Source organism: Arachis ipaensis, chromosome B2 (genome assembly GCF_059453495.1).
Source record: "Arachis ipaensis isolate K30076 ecotype BB chromosome B2, ASM5945349v1, whole genome shotgun sequence".
In the NCBI taxonomy this organism is placed as follows: domain Eukaryota; kingdom Viridiplantae; phylum Streptophyta; class Magnoliopsida; order Fabales; family Fabaceae; genus Arachis; species Arachis ipaensis.
The window spans coordinates 74,336,549-74,350,900 of record NC_142437.1 but is presented as its reverse complement, the minus strand read 5'-3'; the positions used below and the strand labels follow the sequence as shown (position 1 = coordinate 74,350,900).

General features: G+C 35.2%; 1 protein-coding gene and 1 long non-coding RNA gene across 5 annotated transcripts; both read right to left on the bottom strand.

The window, feature by feature from the left end:
- Window positions 1–8,774, bottom strand: LOC107625367 (PHD finger protein ING1-like). 4 transcript variants are annotated; one of them, XM_016327993.3, is made up of 8 exons: window positions 8,492–8,773; window positions 5,736–5,812; window positions 5,505–5,576; window positions 4,439–4,626; window positions 3,810–3,873; window positions 3,591–3,690; window positions 472–628; window positions 1–406 (listed from the first exon to the last, which is right to left on the bottom strand). In XM_016327993.3, the coding sequence occupies exons 2-8, from the start codon at window positions 5,761–5,763 to the stop codon at window positions 296–298; spliced, it is 720 nt and encodes a 239-aa protein (XP_016183479.1). In that variant the 5' UTR covers window positions 5,764–5,812; window positions 8,492–8,773; the 3' UTR covers window positions 1–295. The 4 variants fall into 4 exon arrangements, with proteins under 4 accessions (XP_016183479.1, XP_016183478.1, XP_016183477.1 ...); XM_016327992.3 differs by having other exon boundaries at window positions 5,736–5,825; window positions 8,492–8,634; XM_016327991.3 differs by lacking the exon at window positions 5,736–5,812 and having other exon boundaries at window positions 8,492–8,774.
- A 2,643-nt stretch (window positions 8,775–11,417) lies between these two features.
- On the bottom strand, window positions 11,418–13,672 carry LOC107614550 (uncharacterized). Its single transcript, XR_002352357.2, has 4 exons — window positions 13,526–13,672; window positions 13,380–13,433; window positions 13,146–13,302; window positions 11,418–11,508 (listed from the first exon to the last, which is right to left on the bottom strand). It is a non-coding gene; the product is annotated as an uncharacterized LOC107614550 (long non-coding RNA).
- Window positions 13,673–14,352: the final 680 nt, after the last annotated feature.

Sequence of the window (14,352 nt, the reverse complement as noted above, 5' to 3'; positions counted from 1 at the left end):
TTTCTTGGTCAACTAAATAGGTGAATTAACTATAATTCAAGTAAACTTTGTAATAATTTTAGTTTAGAGTAGAAACTACATTCTGCACAAAATCTATACAAAAATATTCTCGCTTTATGAAAGTTTGACCTAACAACGAAATAATAGCTCCATTTGCAAGATCAATAACGTAAGATGCAAAGACGGCCGGTGATGCAAAGTTTCAAGGCCCTGAAACATTAAAGTTGCGTCTTCTAAAAATATTAACAATATACAGTCACCCATTTTACTATAAACCTTATCCTTCTGTCAAACCTCATTTGCCTCTGCGACGATTTTTTGTTACTGCGCAATTTGAACAATACCATTTTCCTTTTGGTTGTTCTTTCAGACCGACACAACCAAAATGAAACCACTCTATTTTGCACTGCAAACCCAGATATTGTCAAAATATGTTAGGGATAAAAGAAAGAAAGTAAAGTAAATACTTACGTCAGGGTTATCACAGGCAACCATCTCGCCATAGCTAACTTGGTTACAAAAGCAGTATGTGGGTTCATTTGGATCAACTGGTAAATCCAATTCCATGCCAGTTGGGTTCACAGGTGCAGGTTGTGCTTCTGTTGCCACTGCAACAGATGTTTGGCGTCTGCAATAGCAGTTGTGAATCAAGTTCTTTCTGTTAGATTTTATTTTGTTTCCATTATCATACCAGAAATGCTGCATAAATGCATGCATCATGCTGCAGGAACGGTTCCAAGTGCAGTGGTGTGGAGGCAAACACCCCATTACAATTTGAAATTTTTTTTAGTAGTATATAATGATAATATTTATTTGCTCCTATTAGATTATTAAATTTGACCTCACAAAAATTTTTTACTCAACTTTTGATACTTAATCGTCAATTTAAAAATTTTATATTAAATATTCATTAGAATGATCAATTCTCATATTTAAACGAAATTAGTGTTCTTTTTTAAAAATCAACTCAAAAGAATATTATTTATCTTCTTTTCAAATTAGCTTTAATTTTTGCGTAGCAACTATATTAATTGAAAGAACTTTTTTAACTATGAATATCAATAAGAGTCGACTTCTAATTGTGTTGGGAAGTGAATTTTTAAATAATTGTTTAGTAATATATATGAAAAGAGAGAAATTTTGATGGTAGTGTTAAGAGAAAAATTACTTAATTTTTTAAAAATATAAAACCTAAAAGAATAGAATTTTAAATTATATATTATTATTATTTAAATTACTATTTTTGTGTTTTAATTTGTATATTAGATATTTTGAAGGCTAATTATATTTTACAATAACAAAATATAATCATAACAATAATCATGCTACATATATATAAAAAATAATTATCTGTATAAAATATATATTAAAATATAAAATACACCTTGAAAATAAGTTAAACAATACATGTATTTGTACACAGATATATAGTAGTTAATAGATAATTTAATATTTAATTTTTTATATACACATTTTTATTATAAAAATTATTATGTTACATAAATTTTGCTCCCACTACTAAAATTTTCTAGATCCGTCACTATCATGCGGCATACACAAACAACGGAAACAATAGATATGTGACATGTCACATTATAAGCCTTTCTACGTGTCCGTCTTAACAACTACAATGTGGAATTCAAAATTTTAATTCAAGAAACAAATATTCAGTCGCAAACTAAAATCTGCTAATTTATCCAGGTCATTTATGTACACAATTCTAAACCATAGTTGTCAAAGTCAAGAGTTAATATTTTAACTCTCTTCATAATGTTACCATGCAAAAATGAATTAACGTTAAACTCGTTAGAGTTTTTATGTAAATTGAAACAAAATCACTAACTAATCGATTCCACAAGTTTACAAGTTTATATTCATTTACTTATGATTATGCAACATTTGTTTAACTTATTAAGCTAATTTGATACAAATAAATTGTTATATTTTTATTTTCCAAAACAAAAATGCATATAGACTTAATTAGCATAGGAACTCACTCTTTGTCAAACAAATGACCTTACATAAATTCTAATAAAATTGCAAAACTCATGATTCTACAACCAAGTTTATATGTTCACATTCAAACTTCTTGCCACTTCCGTTGGATATTTGTCTACATTTTCTAAAAGAATTGGAATTAATAAGGAGAGAAGGATAATGTAAAAGGTATTGAGGACTCCAATACAAACGATTTGGTTTTTAGGGGGGGACAATTGCAAAACTTTCAAATCTCTCAATAATGGGGAAAAATGATTGTTGTGGGATACCTTTCTAAAGGAAGACCATGTGCCTTACACCAAGTAGAAGAAGGATGTCTATCCTACAACACAATGCTTGCCTATCTGAATTTTTGTCATTATAGGTACAAGAGTTACTCTCTAGCCAAATACTATTATTTAGTCTCGAGTTATATTTTAAAGATGTTTATTTCACTTATTTTTGTGATCAAGTTAAAATAGGCCAATATTAAACTAATACGAAGCTAGGGGAACATGGGGCAATAATAGTGGGTCTAAGTGTAACTAACTGCTGAGGTGGCAGTAGCATGTGGAAAGAGTGAATGCTGTAGAGGGTATATGATGTAAAGGGAGGTTTACCTTCCATTTTAGGCCAGCATTAAGGTTAAGGTTCAGTATTCAGAAGCAATGAGCACTCTATACTTGCTCAAGAACATCTCTTTCACATTGATTTCAATTCAGATTTCTACTATTTCTATTTATGGTTTCTATTATATAATTATAAACACTATTATGCTATTTAATTATGTCAATTACTAAGATATCTTTTTCAAATGTTATATAAAATATATAAACTTTCAAATTTAACCATGGATAATGATAACACTTTAGTCACTAAAGTAACTATCTTGGCTATAAATATTGGGCTTTCTAAATTTAGGTAAAATAAGATTATCTAATTCCTGGTTTTCAAACCAAGGCAAGTGTTGCTTGACAGCACAATTTCGTATCATCAAAAGGATTTGGATTATTTGGCATTTCTATGTATAGTTTGTAGTACTTACAGGAATGTAGGATATCGGATATCAAAACAACAGAGCGTTACAAAGAAATATGCAAGAATACCAAACAACAGAATGGCAGATTGTATTGTAAAGGCATAGTATCTACAATATCTTCAAGCTCTAATCATTACAATACGATCACATAACTTCAACCTCCATTGTAAACAAAAGAAGCATTAACTGAAGAAGAAAACTAACGTTGCATGTTTGGGAGACTAATGTTTTTCCTTTTGCAATCTATTGCCAGTTGTCTATTCACTCAAGGGCATCACATACTAAGTCTATTCGCTCAAGGGCATTACATACTAAGATGTCTCTGAACACTTTTTCTCCTAAATGCTACCAAAACAAGAAATATATTTCCCAAACTTCCTAACTTCTATTTCATTCAACATTTTACTAAATAATTATGGTCCATTTGAAGATATGCCCATCATTTGAATCCATAACAGAAAACCATGGAAGAAGGTATCTTATTAAGTGAAGATAATTGAAAATCATAGGAACACACATCAAGTGATAAGCAAGCAAAAATTGAATCATAAATAGTCCTAGAAGATTCACATACTTTTTACGCCCTCCTCTGCCACCTTCATTACCCCTTCCAGATTTTGTATTGCCATCAGGAGCTGAAGTAGGAACTCCACTTATTGCAGCATTTTCTCTTTCTGATATAAATCATAAAATAAATGCTTAATTAATAAAAACAATTAGATTCATTTGTTATCAATTACGATATAGCACATTAACAACTTGTATAGATCATGAGATGAATAAAAGAAAGTACCGCGCCGAAGCTCCTCATCAAACTTCTTCAGATACCGATCAAGTTGTTGTATGCGTGTATCTACCTACAAAAAATCACAAATATATTATTACAAAATCCACACCAACAAGCCAACAAGTTTTTGTACTTACATTAAAATGCTGACTCTACTATATTTTGTTCCAAAACCCAAATTTGTTTTCCCATATATATATATATATTCTTAATCCAAATTTAAAAATGAAAGACAAACAGGGAAAAAGCAAATGAAAATAACATACAATCATATCTGAACAATTATTGTACTGCCAGTTCATAGAAAACATGCCTCTCTTAAAAAGAGCAGCCAAACTCACAAGAGCATAACCTTGGCATTGTGATAAGATCAATCTTTCAGTACATGAGTACAATGATGTCATTGTGAAATAATTGACTACTGAGAACAAAATCATTGAGAAAAAAACTAAAAATTAAAAAACTAGCAAGGAAGACATGATACTGTCAAACAAATACAAATACAATCCATCATTTAGCTATATCAAACAAGTATTACCACAAAACTGCAATACTTATTCAAGCAATTATATCTAAAGCCAGGAATCAATCAAAGGTCTTGAAAAAAAATCCATGTAGCAAGATAAGTGTACTACCAAATCATATGCCTGAACAGCCAGAGCAACCTTTTCACCAGCAATCCTAATGCTATGCTTTTGCTCATCAAGTGCTTCATTGGAAAATCGAATAACCGAAGTATCAGGTGTGATGTTTCCAGACCTAACTCCTCGCCTAATATCTTCAATTTCTTGTTCACAGCGTTGTTCATTTTGCCTTTGAATCTCTGCTCACAGAGATCACAGTTGTTATGTGGAGGAAAACTAACACGACTCAAAGGGAATTACTTTTTCCAGGAGATAAGTGAACATTTTGGACAAAGAGTAAGATTACAATAATAAAGGGCATACATGCCATTAATTTGATATCTAAAAACTAATTATAGGTATTAGCAATTAGCAAAGTAAGCAACATAAAATATACAAACCAAGACAATGTAATAAGCCTTTAGAATCAAATTAACCAAAAACATGGACTTCAAAATATCTGAGCTAAACTACAGGCTAAATTCCCATCACAAACTAAATAGTAAATATGGTGTACCTAGGTAATTTCCCATCGCACATTAAAATAATCCAGCCTAACAAATGTATTTTTGATACAAAAGGTGCTAAATTCATTTTCTTAACAAAGTATCAAGCATTATGACATGAATACAAGTTTCTAAACACCCACCACACTGGATTTGTGTATTATATACCACATGACTAATAACTAATTCTGGTTGCTTCTAACCCATTATTTTTATTTTTTATAGCAGTGAGCGTCTAAAAGGGGAGCATTGGAGCAACTATTAAGTTATCTCCGTGTGACCTCAAGGTCACAATTCAAACCGCCGAAACAGCCAATGATGTAATTATCCGATTAGGCTAGGTACATTATACCTTTGTTTAAAAGAATAATATAATTCCAGGAGAAGTTCAACAGCATTACTACAAGATTGGGACACAACAAATGTGCCTTGAGGGATGAAATGGCAACTCGCCTCACGATTAAATCATGTCAATGAACCACCAAACACAATTTCTAAGATTGTACCAGAACAAACAAGATAATTGGCTTTTCTTAACAAGAATATGGCAAAGAATAAAAACGGACAAATACCCTGTAAACTCTTATCTAGGTCACGCAACAAGGCATACTTCTTCTGAAGAATAACGGGTAGAGACTCCAAATCTGCAGGTAGACAAGGATGGAAAAAAAACCAAAGAGATTGTTATAATTGTGAATTGAGAAGAAAAATTAAAGGAACAAATATTCTAGAACCCTAAAAAATCAATTAAAAGAATTAGTGAGTAATGAAAAGGATATGGAGAAGGGAAGGGAGTGAATTACTGGCTTGAAATTCTTCAAGGAACGACATTAGGGCTGTGCTCCGTCCGGACTCCGATGTCTCTGCTGCTTTGTCCGGCCTATGTTATGCGGCTGAGACGATTAGACAGAGAGAGATAGCATTCAACCCATAGTTATCAGAACCGGACCGGTGATCGAACTGGTCAGGCTACCGGGTTATTGAGTTATTGGTTCAATCGGTGGGTTACTGGTCGAACCGGTTAGCCCGGTCACTAGTCAGGCTACTGGGTCACTAGATCATTGCTCACGTACAGTTGTTTTCTTGTGAAGTTGATATTTAAGAATTGTTAGATGATTTGACTAGTTTGACTAAATTATCATGTAACGATTTTCAACTATCAACTTCATATGAAGACAAATGTATGTAGGGATGGCAACGGGTCTCCATGGGGGCGGGGACATGCCCCCCGCCTCCATTATCTGTCCCAGTCCCCGCCCCGTCCTCGCGACGGCTAACGGGGACCCCGTATCCGCCGGGGATTTGGGTATCTACGGATATCCGCGGATTTTTATAAAAAAGGAAAAAAATTGATAAAATCAAATACCATAGCAGAAATTGAAGGCAAATCACAGAGCTATTGATAGTCTATTATTCAGTAATACTTAATGGGGTTAAATCAAAATGAGTAAATAATAATCACTGATTATTGGTAAATGAAATTGAAGGTATTACTTCACAGAGCTAGTCATAGAAATTACAAAAAACTGAAGTATTATGCCAAATCCTCCCTATTAATCACCGACAGAGGGACATATATGAAATAATAACTACAGAAATTGCAGAAAATCACAGATATCACAGAAATCAAATTAACAAATACTTAGGTAGATCACAGAAATTGCAAAAAATTCACTGAAAATCACATGAATCACAGATATCACAAAAAAAAAAAAAAAAGGAATTGCGGAAATGGCGAAGAAGAACGGAGATGCTCACTAAACGGCGACAGAGCGACGCTCCTGCTGCAACGAGAATGGGGACAGCGCAACGCTCACTCCTGCTGCGACAACAAAGGCGACGGTGCGATGCTGATGACGCCACGAAGAAGGCGACGGCGCGACTCTCTTGACGCGACGAAGATTCGAAGAAGGCGACGGTGCGACGCTCCTGACGCGTGAAGATGGCAACGACGTTCCTTGTTTTGAGGGAGGGAATCTGTGAGGGTGAGGGAGTTTAGGGGGACTGGGAGTGCGACGGTGAGGGGGTTTTGGGGGCGGCGGTGAGAAATGGAAAAAGAGGTAGATAGTGGATTGGAGGAGTCTCAGAGAGAAGAGGTTAGGGTTTCATGTCGGCAAAAATGAAATGGTGGCTAGCGTGAATGTGATGAGATTGAAACTTATATATATAGAAGGAGATTTTGGTAATTTCTCATAACGGGGATTATACAGGTCTCTACGGAGCGGGAACCTCTATCCCTGCCCCCGCCCCGTATAATAAATGGATTCCTGTCCCCGTCACCTGCGGGGCGATTTTACCAAGGTTGCGAGAACCGGATCAGTCATTGAACCGGTCAAGTGACGGGTTCAATGGTTTAATGATTTAACCGGGATCGAACCGTAGTTGAACCGGTTTAATTAATAAACTTTTGTTTGGTAAGGATGTTAGAATTTTATGCACTTGTATATATAAAGTTTGCAACCAAAATAAAAGTGATATGTCTATAAATTTAGATCCAACAAGAAGATGTAGCCAAAGTAAAGAAACACCCAAAATAATCAAAATGAAACTTTTCTGCAGCAAGCATCATTAACCCTTAAAATTAAAGATGACAAATTTCTCATTCTAACACAAGCATAGTAAGCTATGTTCTTTAACTGTGATTGCAATGCAACAACAAACCATTATGTCCCAATGTCATACACAACATCAAGGTAATACATTTAAAAAGAATAAATAAATAAACAAAAGGAGTTCATCTCAAAACATGAGTAAGCCCTTCAAATAATCAAAAATTTATTTGGTCCTTCAAATATGCATTTGACATCAAATTGATCATCAATTTATATATTACTAAATTGGTCAAATTAGTCCCAAAGATATACGAGACATCTAATTGTCTCTTTATTATCAATCGGTTACATTTCTCCATAAAATTAGACCTCAAAAACATAAAATTGGTCCTTGATGAACAAAAAATTGATTATTAAAAGACCATTTTAATGCTGTTGACACAAATGAGCATCAATGTGTTGCCCCACGTACCTGAACTTTTCTAGGCCTACATGAAACATAATGATTTAAAATAACAGAATAAGAAGCAGCAGAAGCAAAACTTTGAACAGAAACTGAATTTTAATTCAATTCTCTAGCAATAACTTGATACATCATATGCATTGTTGGCTCTGTATAAGAAAAGAAAGATCTGAGAAAATATTTGCCTTGGAATTATATCAATTCATACAGCATTTAAAATCCAGAATTATATTTAGTAAAAGTCAATGTAGCATTCAAAATCCAGAGTCCCAAAATTGTATCAATTCTATATAGCATTCAAAATCCAAAATCCAAAATTGACCTTATATCAAATTTATATTAAGCAAATTCAGAATTACAGAATGATTAATTCATATAATTAACAAAAAAAAACTGAAAAGCAGAAGAAGAAGAAGAAGAACTCTGCATCAAGCCATCAATTCATATAATTAACAAGACAATTGAACTAACAATCTTCCAACAAACAATTCATATAGTTAATTAACAAAATAAAAAAAATTAATTCAAAAACCCAAGAACTCACCGTGGCAGAGAGCAAGAAGGCCTGAGTTCCAGGACGACCAGAACGACGACATCGACGACTAGGGCGACCAGACAACGCCGACGACCAGAGCGACCAGACGATACTGACGCCAGAAGCTTCAGAGTTCAGACGACCAGATGACGACGCCGCCGACAGCAGCTTCGATCCGCGACCGGGAATTCCTTCTGCCGGCGTCGATTCTGGAGCTTGTTGCCGGGTTAGGGTTCGAAAATGGAAGAGGAAATTAGGGCAGCTATCGGTTAGGGTTCGAAAATGGAAGAGGAAATGGATGGGTTGGGTGGGTGGGTCACTAGTACAGCAAGATTTTTTTTTTTTTTTTTCTTTGATGGATAATGAAAAACCGTTGATTTGAAAAATCGGGATGGCTCACCCGGTTTGTCGGTTAACTGCCGGTTCGACCAGTTTTTTCACCGTTCTTTTGCAAGACGGTTTTGGGAGTCATCCGGACTAGCCAGATGATCGGTTTCCGGTTAATCCAATCGAACCGGCCGATTCGGTCCGGTTTTCAAAACCTTAGATTTTACCCCCCAAATCCGTCCCCCGGCGGGTAATTCCCCGCGGATACCCGCCCCGCCGGGAGAAATTGCCATGCCTAAAACCCTAAATGTATGTGAGTTTTTACCTATTATTATATACTACAAGTATTTACTGAAAAAATAATATTAATAGATATCATATAATCTTGAAAAAATAAATTGTAATTAATAAAAATTTTTTGTTTATCTTTTTACTTTATATTAAATATAAAAATTATAGTGAAATAAATATAATTAATTTAAAAATGAGTGACTTTAAAATTAAAATAAATTGAATATAAGTAAAATAAAACATCCTATATGTATTATAATTTGTACTTATATTAGTAAGAAGCATTCTAGCTTTGTGGTCCTATTATCAGATTTGTTACTTCCTTCAGGTAAGGGGTTTGAACCCCAGCTAACGCATTTTGGATTTTTCCAAAATCACAAGTATGACACTTGGCAGCGCAGGAGCATATGGGTACGGTGGACTTGTAGAACGCTGGTGCGCCGTAGGTTCGTCTTCAACTGCGTCCGAGCGGTTTGATCGGACCGATCTTTATCGAGTTTGACCGGTTCGTGTCGGTTCTCAACCTTAAGCTGTTGGAATCTTGGACCGGACCGGTGTTGGGTCTAGTTCATTGGATTTTTAGTCGAACCGATCGGTCCGGTTTTAATAACTATGATTCAACCGGAAAAGAAGAGGAAAGCGAGCGCAGACGATGCTAGAGGCGGGTTGGGGGACGTTTTTACCGAAATAGTGCGTTTTTACAACAATACTCTACTATCTAAATAGGGATTTTTTTAAATAAAATAAAAAATTAATTATTTTCCCAAACAAGATATTTCAGCTTTATTTTCTAGAATACGATTTTTTTTGGGTAATAAGGGCATGTTCGTCGTACCCCCGACGAACTCTATAATTTACATAGAGTTCCATGCACCCACAGCGAACTCTATGTTAGGTTTCCAAAATAAAAGCAGACCTGTTGGAGAGCGGATCAGAGAGGCACAATTTCTTTGTTTACTTCCTTTCTCACTATTGACATTTTCTCTACGATGTCATAGAATCCATTGTTATCCATTCATTACGATGGTGAAATAGTGTATGACAAAGAAGGTTCAATTATTTTTAGATCAGGGTAACTGATAATTACCTATATGAAACTGGAAGTCAACAGTTTAACAGCTTTGAAGAATTTGATATTGCATTCCGTCAGACAGCAAGAGGCAAAAAGGGTGAAAAAAATTCATTACAGATATTCGACCGAAGTAGATGGCAGTTTTTTTTATAAAAGGTATATTACAATTATATTCTCTCTGTTACTAGTATATTTATTAGACCACAATTGTGAGAAATATTTCTATTATTTTGAATTAGGTACCATTTGCGTGACGACAAGGACGTACGGCTTATAAGGTCGTGGCACAACCGATGGTGTAATAGCCTACCATACTTAGTATTATGCTTAAGTCATAAGACTGAGATAGTAAGATATTACGACCTCTAAGAATAGTAATATATATATATATAATAATAATAAAGAAAAAGTTATTTAACTAGGAGTCTTGAAAAACGGGTAAAACAAAATCGCAAAATAAAAAGCGCAACGCTCAAGAAAGGACTACTTGCGTGCTAAGAAACCTAATAGGAACATGATAAAACAATAAACGAAAGGATAAAGAAAAGCCAAGGAACAGCATAACTAGCCCCTGACTCAGCCTGCGAAGCTAAGGCTGGCCGAAGGATACATATATACATATAAACATACATAAGTGTCCCCAAAATATACCAAAATACCAAAGTAAACTCCTATCTCTCCCTCATCCTCTAAGAGGAGTAGCGTACATAAGTTACTTGGAGAGTAAGCTACACATATATATACATATATACAAATAGAAACCAGAATACACCCAAGGACTACTTCGCTTTCCAGGATCCAGACGCCTAGCGAGGAGCCTCTCGACCTGCATCTGAAAAACAACAATACAATATAGAATGAGAACCGGAGGTTCTCAGCATGGTAAAAGTGCCATGCGTATAATAAATAAGGTCCTGAGAATGCCATAGGCAATCCTAGAACTCCGTTATACAATTATCCAATTTAATTACTAATTAGAAGCTATAAATAGGGGTAGGTATTCTAAATCTACCTAACTTACTCAATTTCAATCATAATCTAACACCAAACTATTTCTCCATTTCCTCTATCCCTCCATCATCCACAATGCAACAGAAACAAGCAACCAAACATGGTCACGCACAAGTAATGAGCAAATAGTACAAATAGCAAGTATAACAGATAGCGGGTGATATATATCAATTAGGCAAACCCAGGAAATGCATAGCAATCAAAACAAACAAATGCATGTGATGCATACCTGTCCTATGGCTGATGGGGCCCATCTGTCGGTTATCCAGCCAACCCGACAAGTCCGAAAACCTTAGACTGTCCCCCGTCGCGCATCCCCAAGAGTCTATACATAGAGTTCACATTCAATCATCATATAAATCACTCAATGGGGGTTATCCATACCCGGGAATTTATACGTGCCCGGTCACCCTTACGACGTAGGGTTAACAGAGTATCGAGAATCAACCTGGAACACGTGGTGGCGAGCCACGGTTTTTACCCAGAGAAACTCGTATCTCAGATATCATCATTCATAAGCCATTTCATAGTCATAATCATTATTTAATCATTCATCAAGTCATGGCATGTTAACTCCTTTTATTAACAACCTCCCTTCCACATTTTTCATCATCATTCCCTTATAATTCATCTTGATTACCCTTTCCGGGTCCTGACCAAACTATTTATCAAACTCTTCTCAACCTTCTTAATATCAAATAATCTTAAAATCAATCCAACTCTAACATTAACTCAATCACATCACACGAATATTAAACTTTACCTTCTCGAACCCATGACTATCACTAAGATATCCTTGACACTCTATTTTCTTTTCTGTTTTTAATATAACAAATGAATTCGGAATTGTGCAAACTTTATGTCCAGGTGTTCTTCTTGAAATAAGCTTTATAAAAAACTAAAGATCATAATTTTCTGATTTCTCTAGCCTCAAGAATAAAGGAAAAACCGTAACTGCTCTGCAGTGTATAAAACCAGAAAAACAGCAGCAGCATGTGATATTCAAAATTCAATATAAAATCCAAGTTAAATCCAATGACTTTAAAAATTAATTTAGTTAAATTTTACTCATCCAGGTTTCTTTCTCAATTAGTTCTGAATTAATACCATTTTTAATGAAGAAGTTACATTACCTGGAAGTTAAGTAAAAATGAGTCAAAATCTGTTTTTGAAACCAACAAGCTTAGTACCTTTCAATTTGAATAACTTTTATTACAAAGCTCTAATTAAGCTAAATATTGATTTGGGAATTCCTAGCTCATCCAGAAACAAGTGTGTCTTGGTTGCAACCCTATTGCTATTCAATTCTAAGAGTTACAAGTATTGGAAGTTGATGCATAGCTTGCTGAAATCTGTTTCTTTTCAGCTTTGACCACCAATATTCAAAAATTCACAACTCCCAATCCTCAACTCTTAAAATTATGAAATTTTAGAGAAATAAATAAAGTTAATCAAATTTTATAACAAAATTAGTTTCGCTCCAAAACTCAACTTGTAGAAGTCGCAGCAAGACAAACAAGTTGCTGCCATGTTTAACCTTTTCTGCTGCAGGACAGATTTAACAACCTAACTTTAAAAATTTGCCATAAATTGTATATTTAACAAAAAGGTTCCAAATTTTCCAGTTTAGTTCCTTATATTCCCAATTTTAGCTCAAACTTGGTCTCATGCAATTCTGATCATTACATAATTAGTTACAGCATATGCAATACCACCACAACACAACTTTACATCCTTATTAACAAACACCAATCCTAATCCATCATAAATAAATATAAGAGCACACCATTAATAACTTCCATACCTCATAATTCCAATATATAAATCCACCAACAAATCTATTCCAACAACATTACAAGGCTAATCATTAAATACAACAAACAATTCAACTTATCCTATGGTTCCTCTAACCTAAGTTTTCACAACACCGCAAATATTAAACGTGTGAAACTTAAACCATACCTTGACCGATTACTTAATTCACCTAAGGCAGCCTCTCAACACAAAATCACAGCCCCTCCAAACTCAATCAAACAGCCCCAAAGCAAGCCTTGTCACCAACAAAGCTCCAAGTAATCCAAATTCAAGTCCAATGCATAAACACCCTCTTAAACTACACCTAATACACATATATATGTTCCAATTCAGTTTTCTATTACCAAAAACAAGATTGAGCTAGGGTTAGGGTGTTCTTACCATACCCATATGCTCAATAGCTTGAGCCCACAAGTTCCGGAAGCTAACTTGAACCTAGAACATAGAAATTGGACAAGATTCACCATAGGTTTCCAAGTTTACCAAAGAAAGAGGGATAGGGATTCTGAACTTAATAGGAGGCTTACCAGTGAAATTGTTCGGATAGAAAGGTAGAGCTCAACGCGCTGAGCGCGTGGCCACGAACGGTGCGGCGATCGGAGCCCGAACGGAGGAGTTATGGTGGATCAAAGGGTTAGGGTTTGAGAGCTTCTCTCCCTTTCCCCCAATTCTGTTTTGGCGTTGCAGCAACTAATGAGGAAGAAGAAGGCTGCTGTTTCCTTTATATTATGGGTCCGGTTGGACCCATGGGCTCGGTTTGGACCTCGGTTCAACCGGTTTGGCCCTTTCGGTCCGATTTTGAGCCAAATTTTCGAAATTGATATCAAAATTTTTGTTTTGACGAGCTCTATCCTATTTTAATATTAGTTTTGCATTTTTAGCTTTCCTAATTAAAATACAATTTATTAACTAATTAATTACCGATTTTAGCAGGATTTACAGATGGACAAATGTTCATCTGTTGGAATTATTCGTGTTTCTCGTTGAGTTGGGTGGCCGAGGATCATCTGCAGATACTATCGATGATAGTCCGTTGAGTGGAGCTGTTAGACGAACTATCAGAAGGACGATGGTGGATCTAAATATGCCACCTGAGGGTAGTCAGGAGGCGTCTAATGTTGAAGTTCGTAACGTTGACTTAATGGATGACGGTGTTGAAAGTCATGATGGTTCTGCTATCAAAGACCTGATGATGGATCAGTATGAAGTTAACCCCGATGATGAAAATTATGCTGACGAAGAACCACCCAAAATTCCTGATGATTGTGACGAGGAAGAAGAGATGAACTACTACGGCGACACACAAATCTCTCTGACACAGCCTGCGATTTCTCGTCCATATGACCGGCCGGAT